Here is a 17,883-nt window from a genome sequence, read left to right as displayed (position 1 = left end):
CCACACCTCGGGCTCACCCACGCTCACCCACAGCCCAGGGCCAAAGCATTCCGTAGGCCTGACCTTTCCCCAACACCCAATAATAATTATTTTTTTAAGTTTTTTATTTTAATTCCAATATAGTTAATATACAGAGTTATATTAGTTTCAGATGTATAATATAGTGATTAAACAGTTCCATACATTGCTCAATGTCCATCTTGATAAGTACCCTTCTTAATTCCATCATCTAGTTCACCCATCCCTCCATCTACCTCTCCTCTGGTAACCGTCAGTTTGTTTTCTGTGGTTGAGTCTGTTTCTTGGTTTGTCTCTTTCTCTTTTTTCCTTTGCTCATCTGTTTTTTTATTAAATTCCACCTATGAGTGGTATGTGGTATTTGTCTTTCTCTGACTAACTTATTTCACTTAGCAGTGTACTCTCTAGATCCATCCGTGTTGTTGCAGATGGCAAAATTTCATTCCTAATGATGGTTGAATATTAATCCATTGTGTGTGTGTGTGTGTGTGTGTGTGTATAAATATCTCACATCTTCTTTATCCATTTATCTATTGATGGACACTTGGGCTGCTTCCATAATTTGGCAATTGTAAATAATGCTGCAGTAAACAGAGGGGTGCATGTATCCTTTTGAATTAGTGTTTTTGTATTTTTTGGGTAAATATCTAGTAGTGCGATTACTGGATCGTAGGGTAGTTCTGTTTTTAACTTTTTGAGAAACCTCTATCCTGTTTTCCACAGTGGCTGCACCAGTTTGCATCCCTGCCAACGGTGCACAAGGGTTCCTTTTTCGCCGCATCCTTGCCATCAGTTGTTGTTTCTTGTGTTTCTGATTTTAGCCATTCTGACAGGTGTGAGGTGATATCTCATTGTAGTTTTGATTTACATTTCCCTGATGGTGGGTGATGTTGAGCATCTTTCCATGCGTCTTGTTGGCCATCTGTGTTGTCTTCTTTGGAGAAATGTCTGTTCATGTCTTCTGATTTTTGATCGGCTTATTTGTTTTTTGGGTGTTGAGTTATATCAATTCTTTAAATGTTTTGGATACTAACCCTTTATTAGATATGTCATTTGTAAATATCTTTTCCTATGCCTTTCCATTTTGTTGATTGTTTCCTTCACTGTGCTTTATTTCTAATGTTTAAAAAATATTCAGAGAGTTGCTGCCTTTTGTATTGACTTGATACTTTGATATTCTAATGATTATTGCAAGAATTCATTTTCTTAAAAGTCTTTGGTTTGGGGGTGCCTGGGTGGCTCAGTGGGTTAAGCCTCTGCCTTTGGCTCAGGTCTTGGTCTTAGGGTCCTGGGATCGAGCCCTGCATCGGGCTCTCTGCTCAGCAGGGAGCCTGCTTCCCCCCTCTCTCTGCCTGCCTCGCTGCCTACTTGTGATCTCTCTCTCTCTGTCAAATAAATAAGTAAAGATCTTTAAAAAAGAAAAAAAAGAATTGATATAATTAAAAACAAAAGTCTTTTGTTTGATGTTTTAGGCATATTGGAGGAAATCACCAAAGCATTTAATCATATTGTACTATATTTCAGGGGTTAGATTTCATTACAAAGATACAACTAAAAATCTTTTTAAATATTTAGTGGTTTCAATGATACTTTGTTGATTCTTCTAGAACCTGTCATCCAAGTCAATTCTTGGGTTGGGATTAACAGTAACGATGATCAATTATATGCTGTTAAGAATAACTTTCCAGCCTCTGTGCACACTACAAGATATTCTCGAAATGACCTGCATTTGGAAGACATACAGACAGATGAGGACAAGTTAAACTGTAGTCTTCTCTCTTCAGAGTCCACTTTTATGCCAGTTGCTTCAGGACTCTCTCCAGTATCACCTACAGTTGAGCTGAGGCTACAAGGCATTAACTTGGGCCTAGAAGATGATGGTATTGCAGATGAATCTGTGAAAGGGCTGGAAAACCAGGACTTTGATAAGGAAGAGGAAAAGGCGTTTTGGACTACAAATGAGAATTCTGTTCAAATGAAGGAAAGTGTCATCACTGCAGAGGTAAATGAGAAAGATGGGCTCTTACCTTGTCTGGAGCCAACAGTAACTGGTGCTGTCTTGAAGGATGACGCCTTTGGTGGTCTTACATCTTTTCCTGAGTCAGTTGGACACAGTGTCTTCCATACACAGCCAGGCAGTGGAGAAACTGTAGCTTCAGAGAAACTTCCCTGTGGGGTTTTAACCCAGAGATCTGTTGCTTTGGGACAAGATAAAGTTGCCCTTCAGAAATTAAATGAAGCAGCCACGAAACTTCAGGCCTATTGGCGGGGTTTTTATGCCAGGAACTACAACCTCCAAGCTAAAGATGTGCGTCATGAAATTCGGCTGCGCAGAATGCAGGAACACATTGTTTGCTTAACTGATGAAATAAGGAGGTAAGTCAAAATTTCTTGTTTAGGTGCTGTATTGATTTGGGAGTGTCAGAGTCTTAGAGTTGATTCAGAACACTGAGCCATTGCTGTTGTGGTCAGGACACTTCATACCCTCTTGCCACTCTTGGTTTCCTTGTCTCCTATAACATACTGAAAGCATCTTGAGGACAGGAACTGCCGTATGTATCTCCATTGCTAGCATGGCTGTTGGTACATTGATGCAGTGCAGCAATAAATGTTGAACAATGGTTTGTCTTATAGGTATTTATAAACCTAAACATAGAAAGGTACAGAAGATGAGGAAAAATGAAATAAGCATAGGAATGAGAAGATGAGAAAGTCTACATGGAACCCACTAGATGATACAGAATTAAAGAAAGGAGTGGGGACTTAAAAGGGACTAAAAGTTTGGGACAATGGTAGGAATTATTCCTCACTTCTGTGACTGACATTACTGACTGCCAACCAGGAAAATTAGGAGTTCATATATTTATTTTGAGTATTAGTTTTGCAACAAGCAATATTTATTAATATTATCAAGTGGAAGGGGAGGAAGCAGTAAAAGAGACTGGGAAGGGGCAGCCAGTGTTATAGGAAGACAGGGTGTGTGTCAAAACTTTGATAGGGAAATGTTTTAGGAGAGAAGAGAGGTGCCATAGGGAGAACAGAGGATTATATGTTTAATTTAGAAGCTGGAGGTTATTGGTGACTGTACGGGGGGACCCTGGGACTATTCTCAGGTTTGATGATTTGCTAAATGGACTCACAAAACTCGGGGAAGCCATTCTGTTAATGACTATGGTGTGTTCAAATGAAAGGATACAGATTAAAATCAGCAAAGAAAAAAGGGGCATAGGACAGAGTCTAGGAGAGCAGGTATAAGCTTCTTGTCTTCTTCTAGTGGAGTTGTATAGATAGGACTGAGTCTCTTGGCACTGATGTGTGACAACACATACGAAATATTGCCAACCAGGGAAACTCACTGAAGCCCTGACTACAGGGTTTTTATTGGGTGTGTCTTGTAGGCATTGAGTGCCTGTGTGACTAACCTTAACTACTTACACATTAGCTCCTACCCAAGGTCAGACTGATACCATGTCTCTATCAGGACTGTAGGTGAACAAAACAGGTATTCATTCACCTGAAAGCACACTGTTAGCCTAAATATCTGGTTTGGACGCAAACCCCACATATATACAGATATTCTTATCAAGCAGGATATTCCAAGGACTTGGACATTATCTCCCCACCAGTCCTTTCTTTGGAATGTGTGGGGTTAGAACACCCCAAGTCTGCTGAGTTAACCCTTTCTTGCCTAGTGAATTTCCTAAGAGCGGCTTCAGTATGTAGTGGAATCAGGCAGTTTGGAATGGGTTGAATTGTGAATGAGAGGTAAAGAGTGAGTGTAGCCAGTTCCTTTATGGGGGATCCCATTTGAGGTATGTTGCTGGAATAGAATCTGGAGTTAAGGAAAATTCTTCTTTAAAGATGGGATATATAGAGCATGTTTATGTGTTGATAGAATGATTCAAAAAAGAGGGAAAATCTGATAGTGCAGTGGAAAGAAAGGAGAAATGCAAGTTTGAAGTTCTTGAGAAGGTGAAAGAAGGGATCCAGTGCACAAGGAGAGGGAGTGGCCTGAGGTAGGTGCAGGAGCAGAAGCAGGTAAGATGGTAGGTTTGATGGGGTGGGAGGGAAGCAGAAGTTCTTTTTTTTTTTAAGATAGTGCTTTTTAAAAATTTAATTTCTTTTCAGTGTAACAGAATTCATTGTTTGTGCACCACACCCAGTGCTCCATGCAATATGTGCCCTCCATAATACCCACCACCAGGCTCCCCCAACCTCCCACCCCCCACCCCTTCCTAACCTTCAGGTTGTTTTTCAGAGTCCATAGTCTCTCATGATTCATCTCCCCCTCCAATTTCCCTCAACTCCCTTCTCCTCTCCATCTCCCCATGTCCTCAATGTTATTTCTTATGCTCCACAAATAAGTGAAACCATATGATAATTGACTCTCTCTGCTTGACTTATTTCACTCAGCATAATCTCTTCCAGTCCTGTCCATGTTGATACAAAAGTTGGGTATTCATCCTTTCTGATGGAGGCATAATACTCCATAGTGTATATGGACCACATCTTCCTTATCCATTCGTCCGTTGAAGGGCATCTTGGTTCTTTCCACAGTTTGGCGACCGTGGCCATTGCTGCTATGAACATTGGGGTACAGATGGCCCTTCTTTTCACTACATCTGTATCTTTGGGGTAAATACCCAGTAATGGGAAGCAGAAGTTCTGTTTTATGAATGCTTCTCTTTTTTCAGTGATACAGAAGACATGGTCAACATTTGAAAATAAGAAGGTTGAGGGTGTAGAAGATTTAAGAAAAGAGATGTGAAGTGTGAAGTATTCATCTTAAAAGTGAACTTAAAAGGAAAATGGAGGATTATTACTGTGAGGAAGAACTTAAAATGCAAAACAATAGGTCAGGCTGTATGAGTTTCATTAGCAATTTTCAGGTGTTCTATTCTGATTTGGGCATGGTTAATTTTGTTCTGCCAGGAATGGTTTTTTCCCACGTGAATATGGTAGAGGAGAGAGGGAAGGGCAAAGGAGCCGAAGATATTTGGGAGGGAATCATTATAATAGTGGATCTTGGAATTTAAAGAAGGTAAAAGGAGACACAGGAGGAGGCGGGGATCATTAGTTTGGAGGTCTGGATGAAGGCTGGATGTCTAGATTGTTGCATGGGGGGGCGGTGCAAGAGCCAGTGAACTGGGAAGATGGGGTTAGTGGTTTGTGTGGGTGCTTGAAATCATTTTTGAAAATGGTGCAGTCAAAAATGATTGGGTCTAGGGCGTCTGGGTAGCTCAGTGGGTTAAATCCTCTGCTTTCGGCTCAGGTCATGATCCCAGGGTCCTGGGATCGAGCCCCACATCTGGCTCTCTGCTCAGCATCCCTGCTTCCCTCCTCTCTCTGTCTGCCTACCTCTCTGTCTGCTTGTGAGCTCTCTCTGTCAAATAAATAAAATCTTTAAAAAAAAAGAAAAAATTTTAAATAAAAAAAAAATGATTGGGTCTAGAGAGAGACTTTGAGGATGAATGATGTAGGGTGGATTACTGTTAGAGAGAGCATCCATGTGAATACTGAGATCTCCAGAAATGATGATAGGTATGATGTGGAAAGAAACTGGTGCTGAGATTTCAGTGATTGCAGGCAGATTCTGAGAGGCTAGTACTTGAAAAAGAGTGGAGAAATTTAGCTGGATGGCAGGAGTTCTTCAAGGAGGAGGGCAAAAGAACAGTTGTTGACAGTAGAAGCAATCTTGTGACCCTGATGTTTGAATGAAAAAAATAGCTTCCACTATTTTTTTTTCTCCAGTAGGCTCCATGCTCAACATGGGCTTGAACTCGCTACCCTGAGATCAAGAGTCACATGCTTTACCAACCGAGCTAGCCAGGTGTCCCAGAATAGCTTCCACTTGAGAGGGCTACAGTGTCATCAGCAGTAGGTCTGATTTGGTCAAAGAAGATTTCACAGTAGAGGTTGAGACAATAAGGGAGTTTGCCAGTTATAAATCTGAGGTCCCAGATGGCACAGGAGAAGAGCTTGGGGGTCTGGAGAAACTTGGGAATTGGGTTAGAAGTAGAACAAAATGGTGGTGACATTGTGGACGATAACAGAGAACTAAGGGAGCCTTGGGTTGGTGACAGGCCTAAGTATGGAGAGGGCAGCAGTGAGCCCAGATGAATATTTAATGAATAAGGGGAAGTGATGGATGGGGAGGTCCTCTGATGATAGCAAGGAATATGTCAGGGACCTGGGCAAATGGGGACTGAAGTTTGATGGGATTAGTCCTATTAGTCTCTTAGAAGATGGCTTGTCAAGCTGTGATCCTAATCCTCTGATGTTTGTAGCCTTTGAGCAGCTGCTCTTTTCTGTGGCTCTTATGCCTTTGGTGTTTTTGGCTGGGAAATAAAGGCCCGATAAAGAGCCATTTAATATTTTATTTTATTTTTCATCATTAGCAATACTTTGTAGAATCAACATAATCTGAATTTCAGTTACATCCATTTAGCTTCTACATTGAGTCATAGTTTAAAGTTTCAGCTTAGATATTCTAAAAGTGGAAAGGGCAGTTATTAGATTATTAATACAGTACATGTGTCTATTAGTTGTAACAATAGGTGCAAGTCAAAGCACCTTCCTTTTGTCATTAATGGATTTTGAATTATTGTAGATTAAGAAAAGAAAGAGATGAAGAACGTATTAAAAAATTTGTACAAGAAGAGGCTGTCAGATTCCTTTGGAACCAGGTAAACCCATTCCTGCTGATTTACCTAATGTGTGAACCAAGAAAAATTCTAGATTTATTGAGATAATCATAGAGTAGTCAGGCATATTGAGAAGTTTCTCAAGGTTAAGGATGTAATATGTGTTCTTTGCCACTAACTCTGAATTAGGACAGTGAATTTTGTTACATTTTATTTAAAGAAAAATATTGTCATAATTTTGACCAGAAAGATAAAGAACTGTAAAGGTGAAGGAAAGTGACTAAATTGAGGGATGTTATAACTTTCCAAGGGGTAGAAAATACTCAATTAAAAGTTTTCTCTAGCCATCTATCTTGTTTTACCTCTTGGGAATATTTGAATGAAAAGTGACTAAGATAGTATATGATGGCTCTGATATGCATGTCCTAAAATGTGCACATGACTTCTTGAGAGTTTAAATCCTCTAATAGCATACTTCAGGGACAGTTCGGACAATCAGTTTTACTTTTATTTTATCTCATCAAACATTTCTTTGATAATTTCTTAGAAATACTTTTATAAAAGAACTTGCTATAATAGGATTTTATCCATAAGATTAAGAAATAGTTATTGATTTCTAAGGTTTTATAATTACTAATATTAGGGGAGTAGTTAAATTATAGAATAACAATACCATGGAACATTATGGAACAATTAAAAAGAATAAGGTAGCAGTATGGACTGATGTAAAAAGTTCTCCAGAATAACATTGTTCAGTGAAAAACAGCAAGTTGCAGAACTTAAGGTTCTGCTTGATATTAAAAACTCTGTGTATATTTGAAAACATAGTAAAAGGTCTAGAAGGACATTTATCAAACTGCTGTCAGTGATTTTCTGGGAGGGTGGTCAAAGAGAAACTAAAAGATTCTATATATTGCTTTCTTCTTGCAGATTTAATTGTAAAATTTTGAGATTTTTTGATTGTACGTTAAAAATGTAAAGGTTATATTAGAAAGAACTCAGGGTACTTTTGGATATTTTAGAGTTGTATATGCTATATTGTTAGATAATATTTTAAAATTCTATCCTAAATGGATATCTACATTGAGATATTTATTTTAGAGAATCTACTTATTCTGGGCTCTAAAGTGTCTTATTCAATAGACTTCAGTTTCTATTGAGTACATTATTGACCCCTTAGTCACGGCCATTGTGCTTCTGTTTGTTTTTCTAGTAGTAACAAGAGAATAGCTTTGGCTCATCCTGACTCTCCTGGTGAGGACCTTTTGTTACCAAGAACATGTACCACTTGCACCAGCCTGGTTTAGGCTGGGATTGCTGTGGAAGGGATAAGGGGAGTCAGGCTGTTTCTAACTCCAGTTCTGCCATCTGCCATTTACCAACTTCATGAGTGTTGGGGGAAAAAGCTCAAAGAACATTGTAAAACAGGCATGATTTTTGTTTTATAATAAAATTATATCCTTTGGTTTACAGGTAAGGTCTCTACAAGCTTGGCAACAGATGGTGGATCAGCGTCTAAGTTCCTGGCATACTGATGTTCCTCCTGTATCAAGTACTCTAGTGCCCTCTAAACATCCATTATTCACCCAAAGTCAGGAGCCCTCTTCTGATCAAAATTCTGATTGGTTCATTGCTCCTGATGAGGCTCCTCAAGAGAAATCTTTACCAGAATTTCCAGACTCTGGTTTTCATTCTTCCCTAACAGACCAAGTTCACTGTTTGCAGGATTCTCTGGATTTTGAGAAAAGTTCCACAGAAGGCAGTGAAAGTTCCATAATGGGGAATTCCATTGACACAGTCAAATATGGCAAAGAGTCAGATACAGGGGATGTCATTGATGAACACAGTGAATGGAATAAGGAAAGCTTAAACAATGAGCAGGATAATAGTCTACTTGAGCAGTATTTAACTTCAGTTCAACAGCTAGAAGATGCTGATGAGAGGACAAATTTTGATGAAGGGACAGGAGATAGTAAGCTTGACATACCTTCTTCCCCTGAAAAGTTAGATGCCTTGTCTGATGGTGCTTCTGTAGATGATACTCATGGCATATCTCCTACTTTGCAAGATGAAATCAGCCAGGCACCAGAAAATTGTAAATTAAATGCTGAAGTTCAAGGGCAACAGTCAGACTGCGATTCTAAATTTCAGGTATTGCATGTTGGTATTACAGTGTAGCATGTGTGGTTGCTTGGGAGGAGAAAGTTTCTTAAGAATTTCAGTTGTCTTTTTTTTTTTTGTGAAGGGGAATATCACCCCATTTTTCTTACTATTTATATAGAATTTGTATTTTTATCTCATGTTTTCCATATTTTAGAGACTGGGCTGAATCTTCATTTTGATTTTATTAGCTATTAGCTGTAATCCGTCAAACAATATTTATGTTGAAAGCTATATGCACTTTATTTCCTAATAACTGAATTGCATCAACAGTGTTCTTGTTTTTTAATGTACTCATTTCCTTTCAAAAATAAACTAGAATATCTTTCAAGAAAATAGAACAGTTTACCTTAAAGATATAAATAAGAGAAGTTAGATTTTTCTGTATGTGAGGAAATTAATTATGCAGTAAGGAATGCAACTTGTTAAAGTGAGTGTAGATGACAAATATAAGGACTGTGAACTATAGAAATTTTTCCAGCCTCCTTGGAATACGAACATATATTTTTAAGCCTTTTGTCCTCCCTTATGAGTCAAGAAAAGCCTTCTTATGAGCAAATAGGGAGAAAAGGTAAGATTATAGGATTTTTCAGAGGAAATGAATATAATTGTCTCATGGAAAACTTTAATGCCATCTGTCAGTTTTAACATATGAAGTAAAGTGTTCCATCTGGAATTAAAATCAAGCTTACTTAAAGAGGCATGACTAGAATATCTCTTAAATGTGGAGAAAGCAGATGCTAGGCTCCATTTGCTTGGAATAATGTCACAGCAGACATTATCTTTTCATTCAGTGCTTTTTTACCCTACAGATAAGCATTTATGTGCCAACTTCCTTGCCAGAAATTAACGTATGTTCATCTTCTCTGACCCTGCATTATATTTGCTTATGTATTTCAGCAGAAGGTCCATGGCCATTTACTTCATATTTTGACCTCTGCTTCACAATGAAGAACATTTAAAATAATATAAATGGTAGAATATGACTTTTTAAAAGGACTATTTTCTATCCAAATCTCTGGAAAAGTGCCACATTTGGAAGGCAATTTAGTGGTGGTTAAAAAAAAAATAAACCTCACTTATTTCTTGTTAAGAAGAATATCTGTAACTTCAGGAAGAAATGATAATATTGTGTTGAATGTTATTGATGGATGCATTTGCAAATCAAGGAAGCTTAATAAATTAATCTTTGAGAATGTTGTAGTATCATTGAACAACATATATCTGATTTCCCCTAATCTTTGGACATACAACTATTTAAAACTATGGCAATACTTAAGTGTTCTAAATTTAGGTGCTAAATATCTATTCATTTTTCTGTTACAGTCACTAGATCCCTTTCTTCGAACTTATATAAAATAAAAACTTACGATCCTTCAAGAATAAAGTTGGGGATCACATGTTATACTTTGTTGATAGCTAGAAACTTTTCTCCGGTATGGGTAAGATGTATTTTTTTTGGTTTATAAATATGTAGCACTCAGGTTGGGAACACTTAGATTTCATTCTCAGAAATTCAGAGTCTCTTGAAAAGGAAATATTTTCTGTCTCTTATAAATGAAACAGCCGTCTTACATTCAAAATTTTCCGTACTGAAGCATGTGTAACGTTGAATGCACATTAAATAAAAATAGAATTTTTTACTTTTTGAATAATGCTAATTATCTTTTATGAATGATTTTGAATTTCTTCTTAAATATACCCTATTTTTCTATTTTACAGTTAAGTGCCTCATTTGCTGCCCATAGTTAGAAAAAACAACTTGCACTGCACTAAATACCAAAGTGCTGATTTATGGTACATTAATTTCTCATAAAAGTCCCTAAAATTTTGTGGTTCAGTATTACCTAAGTAGGTTTCTGCTGATATCTTCTCCCTCTTTTTCTAAGAAACGGCACAATACAACTAAATTCATTTGAATATTAGTGTTTGTCAGCAAGATTTCCTTTTTTAACTTTGCTTTGTTTTTCTAGCCAATAAATAATATTAGTATGCTTTTATTTTAAAATTGACAGTTTATGGTAATGGTTAATATTCTGCTCTTCATTAGATTTAACTTTACTAGTGTTTTGAAGTGGAAGAATATTCAGTTGCTCCCTACTGAACTGTATAGATTATTTTGAATGTAGGTAGAATGAAAATAATGTAAATTAGAATGCAGGAAAATTGTGGCATAGACAATATATTTTAATAAGTTTATAGTGTAATTTAAAATAACTTATGTAATTAAGTAAGATATTTGGTGTTATGTCATGGGCTATTCATTGGTCTGGCTAAAGAGAGAATGAATCTAGTAAAGTTTGGGAAGTTGAGCTTTAACATGGTCTTTGTGTTTTTTCTTATAGGAGAGGATTAGTTTAGCTGTGTTATTTTAGTTTGTATCAGTTTTCTTGTTATATAGAAAACTCAATATATCAATGAGATATTCCTCCAGAAGCACAGCATCTTACCATGTGAAAATTGGAAGGAATCTTAACAATTATCTATTCTAATCTCTTTGTTTTAAGGATGAAAAGGTATAGAGAATTAAGTGACTTGCTGATGTTATAGCTATTTAGTAGTAATAAACTGTGAAAACTTAAAAAGTTATTGTATTCCAAAATTTATTATTACACACTATTAATTATACATTTAGTGAGTCAGTAGGAAAATCTTTGCGTATTTTTCATTCTCTTTGAAAGATAAAAAAACTGACAGAGCTAGAATCCTACCACTTGAATAAAAATTGCCTGTAAATAATGACTAAGTTCAGAAGTCTGAGTAAATTTTCTCTAAGAAATGTGATATCATTAAAATCATTTTTTAAAGATTTTATTTATTTATTTGAGAGACAGAGTGAGAATGAGAGAGAGAGAGCATGAGAGGGGAGAGGTCAGCAGGAGAAGCAGGCTCCCTGCTGAGCAGGGAGCCTGATGTAGGACTCTGTCTATCTTGGGACTCCAGGATCACGACCTGAGCCGAAAGCAGTCGCTTAACCAACTGAGCCACCTAGGCGCCCATTAAAATGGTTTTTAAAGAGGACTTCTAGAGATTAAAAATTTAAAAGAATAATTGCATCTGGAATCCATTTATTTCATAACAAGAAGTGTAACAGGTTGCTAATTTTTTCTAGTGAAATCCTGAGTTTGTTTATATTTCTTCTTCAGTTTTACAGAACAACAGATGACAGAGTTTTAACTCTCTTGTTGTGCAGAAATGTCCAATCATGACGGTTGATATAAACACAATATAGTTTGGTTCTATAAGCTTAATTATGAAAGGCCTCATAATATGCATGTTTTAGGAAAATATTTAGCTACACACTGGTTTGCATATATGCAGATAACTTTATTCTTGAATAATGTGGGTGCCATTCTTGAGTGTGGACTTTTATTTTTGTTTTGGGTTATTTTAGATATGTAAACTCTGTAATAATATTTTCCTGTTATCTACTTAATGCAGTCTAGTTCCACTTTTTGTAAGTATTTTCAGATGTAACATGAGCTTAAGATATTATACTATCTCCTTGTTACTTTTTTTGGTGCAGATTCTTAGAATTGGATTTATAACAATATAAACTATAAAATTTTTTTTTCTGGAGTGAAGATGGCATATAGAACATGAGTCTGATCAGTTTCCCATTCATAAAACAAAAGACTTCATTTTTAATGTATATTTTTATTTTGTCATGTATCTTATTAATGACATTTATTATATTGTAATGTTTTAATTTTTAAATATATGATCCCTTTATTTATAAAGTAAAACAGAAAGGGTCTGTAAGGAACACTTAAATATGTTTAGTGATATTGCTTACACTGATCAAACCTACAGTGCCATATTAAAATTAAAAGTCAAGTAAACAAAACAGTTCTCATAACCTTAGAGTGAAACAGATAATTGTCTTCTTAAAATGAGGTGCTTTTTATTTGTGAATGAGTGGAAATCATATTACATTTTAATTCCTAAATTGATTTTAGTAGATAGCCAGGAATCTCTGTGTAGTGGCTTTGTTCATTTTCTAATTCAATTTCTTTGAGTATTTTGTAATAATTTTAATATTAACAAAAAGAGTTTAAAAGTAAATTTATTTTTGGGCTATTTTTAGATTTCTCTTTAATTTTGTCTTAGAAATAGATGATTTAAAGTGGTTATGGTCTGTTTTATGAAGGCTAAATATTTTGTATTATATTTAATTTGTATTTAATTTGTATTTGAGTCTAATTCTAAATAAAAAGTTTGTACATTTGTTTGAGTGATTAGTCTGTTTATTATAGTGGTTGGTAGTAATGGTTGTTACTCATTGTGATTGCAATTAGTGGTTAATTAAAATTCTAAGGAAGTTCCAGAGTATTGTTATATAAATGAGTTTACAATAGAATAGTCCTAGCCTTATGATAATAGATATGAAATGAAAGAAATGGTAATTTAGTAGTTTTATCTGGTATAGTTTTTATTACTTCCAGGTGATGCGTAGAGAAGAGCAGATATCCCTCACAGAGCACAGATGACACTGTCAGATACTGTTGAAACTGGGTGCTGAAAGTTAGGGAGTGAATGAGTAAATAGAGCACAAGCCTTCTCATTTGACCCAGTTGGGACCTATAGTTTGTTGGTGTTATGGACCAAATTGTATCCCCCGCTAAAATTTATAAGTTGAAGCCCTCCCAATGTGACTGTGTTTGGAGATAAGTACTTCAAGGAGATAATTAGGGTTAAGAAAGGTCAAAAAGAAGGGGTCTTAATCCAATAGGACTGGTATACCCTAGTAAGAAGAGGAAGAGATACAAGATATTCTTTGTGCATGCCTAGAGGAAATGCCACTTGAGGACACAGTGAGAAGGCAGCCATCTGCAAGCCAGGAAGAGAGAGCTCAACAAACCTGCTGAGATCCAGATCTTGGACTTCCAGTCCCTAAAGATAGGAGAAAATAAATTTGTATTGTTTAAGCCGCTTAATCAATGGTATTTTGTTATGGCAGCCTGAGCAGACTACTACAGCTGGTTAATCAAACTATTGATTAGGGCAGGGAATCCCAAATTATTTATATACCTTAAAAAATATTTATTGAGGGGCGCCTGGGTGGCTCAGTGGGTTAAAGCCTCTGCCTTCAGCTCAGGTCATGATCCCAGGTCCTGGGATCGAGCCCTCCATCGGGTTCTCTGCTTGGCGGGAAGCCTGCTTCCTCCTCTCTCTTTGCCTGCCTCTCTGCCTACTTGTGATCTTTGCCTGTCAAACAAATAAATAAATAAATAAAATCTTTAAAAAAATATTTATTGAGATATAAATGGCATACAGTTAACTTCATGTATTTAAAGTGGACAATTTGAGGGGTGTCGGGCTGACAGAGTATGTGACTCTTGACCTCAGAGTTGTGAGTTCAAGCCCCACATTGGGCATGAAGCCTACTTAAAAAAATAAAGTGGACAATTTGATAAATTTTGACTCATATACATGCCCATAAAACAATCACAGTAATCAAGATAATGAACATATTCACCACCCTTGAAAGATTCTTCATTTCCTTCATAACCCCTCTTATTTTGTATGGTTTCTTTTACTCAGCATAATTATTTGGGATTCATCTGATATTTCATTCCTTTTTCTTGCCTAGTGGTATTCCATTATATATATTTGCTGCAAATTTTTTTCAAATTAAAAAAATTTTTAGCTTTATTGACACACTATGTAAGTTTAAGGTATATAGTATGATTCTTTGATATATGTATATATTATAAAATGTTTGCCACAATAACATTATTTGACATATCCATCACCTTATCTAGTTTTATAATTGTATGTGTTCAGAACTTTTAAAATCTACTCTCTTAGCAACTTTCAAATTTTATGGTATCAGGTCTTATGTCTGAGTCTAATCCATTTCAAGTTAATTTTTGTGAGTGGTATAATTTGGAGATCCAGTTTCATCCTTCAGTACATGAATATTAAGTTTTCCTAGTACCATTTATTGAAGCTAATTTCCTTTCCCTATTGAGTATTCTTTGCTCTCTTGTCAAATATTAGTTGACCATATATACATGGGTTTATTTCTGAACTCTTGACTCTGTTCTATTGGTCTATGTGTTTGTTTTTATGCCAGTATCATACTGTTTTGGTTACTGTAGCTTTATAATATAGTTTTGAAATCAGGAAATATGCCTCCCAGTTTGTTGTTATTTTTCAGCTTTGGTTATTTGGGTCTATTGTGGTTCTATATGAATCTTAGAAATGTTTTTTCTATTTCTGTAAAAAAAATGCCATCAGGATCTTGATAGGGATTGCATTGAATTTATAGATGGCTCTGGGTAGTACAGAGCTTTTAAATATTAATTCTTCCAATCCACGAACACCAGATTCCCTTCCATTTGTGTCTTCTTCAATTTCTTTCATCAATGACTTAGTTTTCGGTGTAAAGATCTTTTACCTCCTTGGTTAAATTATTCTTAAATATTTTACTTTCTTTTTTAAAAAAGATTTTATTTATTAATTTAACACAGAGAGAGAGAGAGAGAGAGAGACAGCAAGAGAGGGAACACAAGCAGGAGGAGTGGGAGAGGGAGAAGCAGGCTTCCTGCAGAGTGGGGAGCCCTTGATTCCAGGACCCTGGAGTCATGACCTGAGCCAAAATCAAGAGTCAGACACTCAACAAATTGAACCAACCAGTTGCCTCATCTTTTCTTGTATTTTAAAAAATTTCTTGGAATTAAAAACTGCCTTATTTTTTTTAGTCCCAAGACCGGCTATATCCCCACTCTTATTTTTTCCAGGTGCTCCACTAGATCTGCTCTACACATTTAAGAAGATTTCCCCAAATAGTTTCACAAGTCTGATCATCTATCAGTTATCACTCCCTCCCTGCCATACCTCTTCTGCTCCTTTATTCTGCTGCTTATAGATCCTTCTGCTCTGATCCTCCTTTTTAAAAAAATTTTTAAATTAAATTTTTATTTATTTAATTTATAAAGATTTTATTTATTTATTTGACAGAGAAAGAGACAGCAAGAGAGGGAATAAAAGCAGAGGGAATGGGAGAGGAGAAGCAGGCTTCCTGTAGAGTGGGGAGCCCGACTCGGGGCTCAATCCCAAAACCCTGGGATCATGATGTGAGCCGAAGGCAGACGCCTAAAAACTGAGCCACCCAGGTACCCCTAAATTAAAAAAATTTTTAAAGATTTTATTTATTATTTGAGAGAGAGAGGGAGCACAGGTAGAGGGGGAGGAGCAGAGTGAGAGGGAGAAGCAGATTCCCCACTGAGCAGGGAGCCCAACGCAGGGCTCAATCCCAGTACCCTGGGATCACGACCCCAGCCAAAGGCAGATGCTCAATTGACTGAACCACCCAGCTGCCCCTAAGTTGAATTTTTAAAATTTGAAAATAGTTGACAGAATTCTGAGAACTGATTGCTCATCCCAAAAGTTTTGGTATTTTGTCTTTATTTTCATTTATCTCAAAATATTTTTTATATCCCTTTAATTTCTTATTAATTGGATGTTCAGAAATGTGTTTAATTTCCATGTATTTGTGAATTTTCCAGTTTCCCCTCGTTACTGTTTTCTAATTTCATTTTATTGTGGTTGGAAAAGATAATTGATATAATTTCTACCTTCTTTAATTTGTTGAGACTTGTTTTGTGACCTAATATGATCTATCCTAGAAAATGTTCCAGGTGCCCTTGAGAAGAATGTGCTCTGCTGCTGTTGGATGGAATGTTCTGTATGTGTCTGTTAGATCCATTTGGTCTGTAGCGTTGTTCAAATCTGCTGTTCCCTTATTGATTCTCTGTCTGGATACTTGATCAATCGTTGAGAATGGAATATTAAAGTCTCCAAATATTATTGCTCTGTATTTCTCTTTTTAGTTCTGGTAGTATTTGCTTTATATATTTATATAGTATATCTGATATTTATCTAAATAATATCTAATATCTAAAATAATATCTAATATCTAAATAATATCCAATATATATCTGATTATATAGTATATCTGATATTTAAATAATATCTAATATCTAAATAATATCTAATATCTAATAATCTAATATCTAATAATATCTAGATAATATCTAATATTTATCTAAATATAATAATAATATCTAATAATATCTAATATTTGTATCTAATTATTTACAACTGTTAGATATTTTTGATGAATTGACCTCTTTATCATTACATACTGAGCTTTAAAACTATTAGAATAGTGCACAAAGACTGAAGCTTTATTATATGAGAATTTTACCTCCAAAAGTTCAAGTAGGATGTCAGGGCAATTTTAGGATAGAGTGTGGATTACGACAACTGAATCTAAGTATTACAGGTGTATGACATAAATCCACTGAAGAGGCATAAGAAAAAGGGAGATGACCTAAGTGATTTTGGAAAACTTTTGAGTGAATAGTTCCATTTGGGCTGCTATAACAATTCCAGGGACGGAGTGGCTTATAAACAGCATAAATTTATTTCTCACAGTTCTGGGACTGAGAAGTCCAAGATCAAGGTACCAGTAGGTTTGGTGTCTGGTAAGGGTAATTTTCTGATTCACAGATGGCCATTTTCTTAGTGTGTCCTCAAATGATGGAAGCAGTGAAGGAACTCTCAGGTGTCTTAAGCAAAATAAAGGAACACACAAAGAAAGTCCCACACAAGGCAAAAAGCCCAGCACAAGCTGTGAGTACTCTTTCATCTCTTGGTAAGGTGTGTTCTAGGCTAAGGAGGTATGTATGAAGGGCTGCTTGCATGAAACTGCCTTTCTCAGCAAGAGGCAATTAAGGTTAAATGAGGTCATAAGGGTAGGGCACTAATCCAATGAGACTGATATCCTTATAAAAGGAGGGGGGCATAGAGAAACAAGATGGGAGTGAAGCTGGAGGTGTTTCAGAGGACAGGCTACCTAACCTTCCCTGTGGCTGGCTATGTTCTGGATTGCCAATCAGACCAGGTGGTTTGAGGACTATGTCATACAGCACAAGGGGGAGTTGTGGCCCCCTGAGGAGGAGGACCGGCATGGAGAGCTGGAAGCATTCAAAGACAGGATATGAAGTAGCAGGAAAAGAAGCTCCTTTGCACTGCCCAGCAGAACTCCTGA

General features: G+C 36.3%; 1 protein-coding gene and 1 pseudogene across 3 annotated transcripts in view; both read left to right on the top strand.

Annotated features, from left to right (window-relative positions):
- The window catches only part of LOC111147388 (centrosomal protein 97), a 45,413-nt gene extending 36,517 nt beyond the window's left edge, over window positions 1-8,896 (top strand). For 2 of the 3 annotated variants that reach the window (XM_022503395.1, XM_022503402.1), the window contains 3 exons: window positions 1,626-2,394; window positions 6,629-6,704; window positions 8,136-8,896. In XM_022503395.1, the coding sequence (XP_022359103.1) occupies window positions 1,626-2,394; window positions 6,629-6,704; window positions 8,136-8,840 (1,550 nt within the window). In that variant the 3' untranslated portion in view covers window positions 8,841-8,896. The remainder of the gene's footprint in view (window positions 1-1,625; window positions 2,395-6,628; window positions 6,705-8,135) is intronic. The other variant, XM_022503410.1, reaches the window with a different exon arrangement.
- An 8,753-nt stretch (window positions 8,897-17,649) lies between these two features.
- Window positions 17,650-17,883, top strand: LOC111147435 (annotated as a pseudogene).

Source organism: Enhydra lutris, unplaced genomic scaffold (assembly GCF_002288905.1).
Source record: "Enhydra lutris kenyoni isolate GAN:26980312 unplaced genomic scaffold, ASM228890v2 scaffoldscaffold2, whole genome shotgun sequence".
Lineage (NCBI taxonomy): Eukaryota > Metazoa > Chordata > Mammalia > Carnivora > Mustelidae > Enhydra > Enhydra lutris.
Note: the sequence above shows the minus strand (reverse complement) of the source record. Positions and strands in the feature narration are given on the sequence as shown.